The following is a 5,796-nucleotide window of genomic DNA, read 5'->3' on the forward strand; positions in this document are numbered from 1 at the left end:
GTTCTGTAAGTTGATTTCGGTGGCTGCTACGTGAGTCTACATGTGGTAAGTAGCATAAGACTAGACAGTCATTTGACCAAGATCAAATTCCTGGTTTTGATATAGTATTAAGAAACATGGGAATGTGGATGATAGATATATGAAACCTCTCTGTACTGTTTCTCAAAATTCCTGTGAGTCGATTATCACCTTCAGGCTTATCCAGATGTTTAGATCAAAAAGAATTGGTGTAGTTCATTTTGTGAACCACTGGGACATATAATAAATCACTTATATCCCTTGCTTTCTATACTTATTGATTTTACTGTATATTATTTGTGCATCATCTGCCAGTTTTAAGCTGTATGGACTTAGTACAGAGGCTTAACCTAGCCCAAACTGCGTTCAGTTCAAGACGACCCTGACACCTGCTCAGCTTGCTTCCATTCTCGCATTCTGCATCCATTTGCCATTAACGTAATAAGAAATTTCTTTGAATATACAACTCTTAACATCTCTTTCTAGAGCTTAAAGTCTTCCAGTTTCTGAGTGCAGTTTAAATCCTCAACATGGTGGGGGCGACTGCTGGCTCTGGGTGGCTCCCTCGGTTAAGCATCTGACTTCAACTCAGGTCATGACCTCATGGTTTGTGAATTTGAGCCCTGCATCAAGATCTCTGCTGTCACCGTAGAGGCCCACTTCAGATCCTCTGTCTCCCTCTCTCTCTGCCCCTCCCCGGCTTGCCCTCTCTCTCAAAATAAACCAACTTAAAAAAAAAAAAAAACTAAAAAAAAAAAAAAAGTCCTCAACATCATATACAGAGCCCTGCAGGCGACCTAGAACATGCTTGCTATAAAAGTGGATGCCCCAAACTCGGGTTCTTTGGCTGTGTCACAAACCCACAATGTACACAGCATCCAGCCGGTGAGACCTGGGAAAGGTGGGGAACTGACACCAACCTGATGCTCATGCTGTTGGCTGTGCCAGTAGACATCGGGTCCTCTCTGACCCAGGAGCTGTGTCGTCTGGCAGCGACCATGAAACATCAACAGGCTAACTTATTAGCTTCGAGCAGGGTAAAATCCTGAGACCCGACAGTTGAGAGTTAAAGTCTTCAATTACAGCTATGAAACTTAAATTTTTGAGAACTGAACAGGCTTATCCAAAGTCATAATACTAAATACTATCAACTACTAGCACACTAAGCCATTAAGCACACTACATTTTTCTTGGTGACATGAGAAATAAATACTTGGTCTCTGTCCCAGGTTCCTGACATAGGGATCTTAACACCCTCGGACTCACCCCATAGTGGTACGAGTGCATTCTGTATGCCCATGAGCTGAGTATGGCTGATCGCTTCAACACAGAGGCAGGTCACCAAATAGGTCCAGGGATGATTAGAAGGTTGGGACCCTTAGCCCCAACCTGTATCCTCCTGAGGCGAGGCACAGATGAGACTGAGGTAATCACCCATGGGCAGTGATTTAATCAACCGTGTAGCTGTAATGAGCCTGGGGCCAAAAACCGCTCAATGTTGAGGTTTAGAGAACTTCCGGGTTGGTGGGTACAGCAAAGCAGCGTATTGGGGATGGCATCGCCTGACCCGAACAGATACTTAGGATGTGGTATTGTGCAGAAAAGGGTGACCATAACAGGCCTAACACTGCTTGCTGTCCTTAGAAAGGCCCGCTCACAGGGTTTGCCCTTGGCTCCTGTCTGAGAACTTGGAGTTTGGAAGGGTTCCAAACATCCCTGATAACAATGGCTCACCGAGCTTAAAGTAGTGGTACAATTCATGTGGTTCCTGCTAGCTACCAGCATTCCTTCTGATAATCGGGAAGCCTGATACATCCTAAGCAGAGGCTGACCTCATGACCTGTTACCAAAGGAAAAAAGAAGCATCTAAGAGCTTCCCTGATAATAGACATTTCATACATTATCATAACTTGTTGCTAAAGGAATTAAGTGAGTCCTATGTGACGTAACTGGGAAAGAACTGTTGGATGTTTGCCACGGTCTCCTCCAGACTTCAATTCATGCACCTTTTCCTTTTGCTTTGTATCCATTCACTATAATCTGTCAGAGTTGTGAGTACATTTTACACTGAGCCCTGAGTCCTTGTAGCAATGTCTGAATGTGGGGTAGTCTTTGGAACCCATAGACACAAGTATTATTAGAAAATCTTATAAAATTTCAAAGTGAAAAAGGCTCTTAAAAATATAACCCAACTGCCTCGATACTGATTATATCATGTAATGTATTAAAGTACATACTAGAATGCTATCTTAGTCTAAAAGCCACTACATATCTTATTATTGCTTTCCCTTCAATAAGTAAAAAAGATGTTAACTGTTCATGGTAGTTTGGCAGAAAAAGTTTGAATGGATTCTAATTTTTTTAGTGTTTATTTATTTATTTAGAGAGAGAGAGCATGTGAGGATGGGGAGAGGTAGACAGAGAGGGAGAGAGAGAGAATCCCAAGCAGGCTCCATGCTGTCAGAACAGAGCCTGATGCAGGGCTCGACCTGATGACCAAGAAATCTTGACCTGAGTCAAAATCAAAAGTGAGATGCTTCATAAAGCAGGTGGGCCACCCAGGCACCCCAAATTCTAAGTCTGAAGCAGCAAGGGTTTATTACATTAAAAATTTTTTAAATTCTATTGTGATTGGAGGATAGCGTGATATGCCATTCCTAAACATGCCTCGTTGGCATAAGGATGGTTTTGAGCTGGTTATTTGGAGAAACAGACACAGAAGCTCTGAAAACAGACCAGAAGCTACCCTTTTGAAAGGGCAATTGACAATAGGAAGGGGGCCTGTGTCAAGAAGAGAACTAGTACTAGATAACTTTTTCACCTGGGCAGGGCACCCTTGGTTTACCAGGTATTTTCTCTTCTCACTGTCCTGTGAATTGCCTTCCTCCCCTGTGAAGCCTTAGACCCATATCTCTTTCCTTAGTTCAGGATGAACTGCCTGGCTACCTTTTTGTGAGTCTCATATCTTTGCGAATCTCCCCTATGTACAGATGTGAGTACATAAATTCTTTTCTCCTGTTTAGAAATGAAATTTTTGAAATAAGAAAGAACAACTGTATGGCTGTAAAAAGTATTTCAGGGGCACCTGGGTGGCTCAGTCAGTCAAGCGTCTGATTTCAGCCCCATTTTCGGCTCAGGTCATGATCTCATGGTTCATGAGTTTGACCACCATGTTGGGTTCTCTGTCAGTACAGAGCCTGCTTCAGATCCTCTGTCCCCGCTCCCTCTGCCCCCTCCTGGCTTTCTCTCTCTCCCTCTCAAAAATAGCAAACATTAAAAAGTAAATAAAATAAATAAAATGAGTATTTCAGGAGCACTGGGATGGCTCATTCCGTTGAGCATCTGACTCTTGATTTTGGCTCAGGTCATGATCTCAGTTTGTGGGACGGAGCCCTGCATCAGGCTTTATACTGATATTCAGAGCCTCCTTAGATTCTCTCTCTTCCTCTTTGTCTCTCCCTCACTCGTGCTCGTGCTCTCAAAAATAAACACTAGATGAAATACTCTTAAAGAAGTATTTTCATGTTTATTTATTTCTGAAGGAGAGAGAGAGACAGAGTGTGATGGGGGAAGGGGCAGAGAGAGAGGGAATCACAGAATCTAAAGCAGGCTCCAAGAACTTGATGCAGGCCTCCAGCTCATGAACCATGAAACCATGACCTGAGCCAAAGCCTGTAAGAGTATTAAAAAGGAGGTGGGTGTTCCTGCACAGATCTAGATTTCCAGTGGCTCCTCCCCTTTCCACATACTTATGTACTCTAACTCATCTTCCAGACTCAAGCCATGAAATGAAATGAACATCTTTGGGGGTCATTTTCCCAGTCCAAGCCACAAATAGCCTACTATTGTGACTACTGCCTTCTCCTCTCTCCCTTCAATCAGTTCCATAACTCTACAGCAACTTTTCATTACTTGTGTCAATAATAAGATGCAGAGGGCACCAACATCTGGTACATACTCTCATTTTGTGGTGCCACACATTTTTCTATCATAGCACAGATCATACTTGTGGCTTTATATTTATTTCTGTCAACTTCTGGTTAATGACATGGGAGCCTAGGGGTCATGGTCTGAATTCTTCCCTCTTTTTCCTCAAAGCTGTATTACCTACTCTTATTCTTGTGGGGGCTAAAAAGTATTGGTTAGGATGAACTCAATAAGCTAAATTCGTAGTAGATTCCCAGCTCTCAATATTTGATCCCTGCGACTTGAAATGATGTTTAACATACCAGAGCCTCACCTGATAATTAAAAAAAAAAAAAGAAAGAAAAGAAAATTTCGTACTCACAAGGCCTACAAATAAAGGATGACACTGACTACACCAGGGAGGTGCTGGTCCCTGTAGGTCGGACGATCTTACCTTAACACCCCAACAATCCTTCTTTGGAGATCTTGTGGCCACTTTGCAAACTACCTTTCCGATAAAAATCGCATGTAACGCTGTCACACCACCTCCATTACGACTACATGGGTTTAAGCTGAGGCCTGGGATCCTGTATTTAAAAAAAAAAAAAAATTCCTGGCAGTGAGCGTTTGTAGGGGGAGTCCTGTATTTCTGAAAGAGACTTGCACAGGATCAGAAGAGACCCAGTCGTGGCCAAGCCGCGACCCCCAGATGTGGAGCCCAGAAGCAGCCCAGGAAGCCCCTGGTCAGCTAAGCTTCAAGATGAAAGGCCCTTCCTGCTTACCTGGAGCAAGCGGTTCAGCAGCTCAGCGGCTCAAGCAAGAACTGCGCACTAGGTTCTGAGGCAGTCTGGCCACAAATTAATGACCCCAACACGCCCCCCAGTGCGTCAGAGGCGCACATTTGTTCCGTGCTGTGATTGGCCTGTTCTCCCGGAAGTGGGGGCAGCTATGGGTCTGCACACGTGCGTGCTCAATGACCCTTTTTGGAGGGGGAGAGTAGGAAGAAATCCTGAGGATAACTGGAGTTGTAAGACTAAGTGACTAAAGGCGTTAGTCCCAATTTAATTCGAGTTGTCAATATTTATATTCTTGTGAGAAGCCTGAGTGCCGAAATAAGGCCAAACCATACCGCAGTTTTTTAAATCTTCAACACCCACCATCTTCCCAGTGAAGGAATGAGGAGTTCTGCCCTATAAACACGTCACCAAGTGTGTGGAGGTCGTGTCCTAGGTGAGGGTGCAGTCAACCTTGAAAAACCAATCTTCTTTGGACAATTTGCATCTCAATGAGTGCTTGGGTGGGTCTGCCCCACCCTGTAGGGTTAGGTCCCACCAACTCAGGCTCGCCCAGGTCTCTCCTTGAAGTGTCTTTTAAGGTGAGCTAGTTGGACAACTTGATAAAATCTTCCAGGCTGAAGGATCAATAATTAAGAGACCTCTTAACTTATAATTTAGTACCCAAGTGGGACTGAAAGAGGCCAGTATTTGCAGAAGAAATAATAAAATTAAGGTGTCACTTTTCAATTGAAATCACAGGGCTGGATTCTCAGAAAAATAGTCTACTGTTATGTGGTCATCATTCAGACGTCCCAACTATATTTCCCACATAGATTTGGTCTTTGACCCTGGTTTCTAGCTCACGGCCTCTAAAACACTCGTAACTTCATGAGTGATAAGAGTAATGGAAGTATCTTCTTTTGTTGTAATAGTCTCTAGTCTCCAGTTCCTTCAGTGAATAAAGGTGAAATCGGTGTTTTGTTATTTATAACCAGCCCCTTTCAGCCACAACCGAGTTTATGTCGAGGAGGTGACTTTTAGAAATTCTCTTAGGGCACCTGGGTGGCTCAGTCGGTTGAGTGCCTGACTTTGGCTC

The 5,796-nt window shown here is 43.7% G+C and overlaps 1 protein-coding gene across 1 annotated transcript in view; it reads right to left on the bottom strand.

Moving 5' to 3' along the window:
- The window catches only part of LOC115301001 (tripartite motif-containing protein 60-like), a 2,490-nt gene extending 1,517 nt beyond the window's left edge, over window positions 1-973 (bottom strand). The window contains exon 1 of the mRNA XM_029950661.1: window positions 939-973. Within this exon, the coding sequence (XP_029806521.1) occupies window positions 939-973 (35 nt within the window). The remainder of the gene's footprint in view (window positions 1-938) is intronic.
- Between the last annotated feature and the right edge of the window lie 4,823 nt (window positions 974-5,796).

This window comes from Suricata suricatta, chromosome 1, assembly GCF_006229205.1.
Source record: "Suricata suricatta isolate VVHF042 chromosome 1, meerkat_22Aug2017_6uvM2_HiC, whole genome shotgun sequence".
Classification (NCBI taxonomy): Eukaryota; Metazoa; Chordata; class Mammalia; order Carnivora; family Herpestidae; genus Suricata; species Suricata suricatta.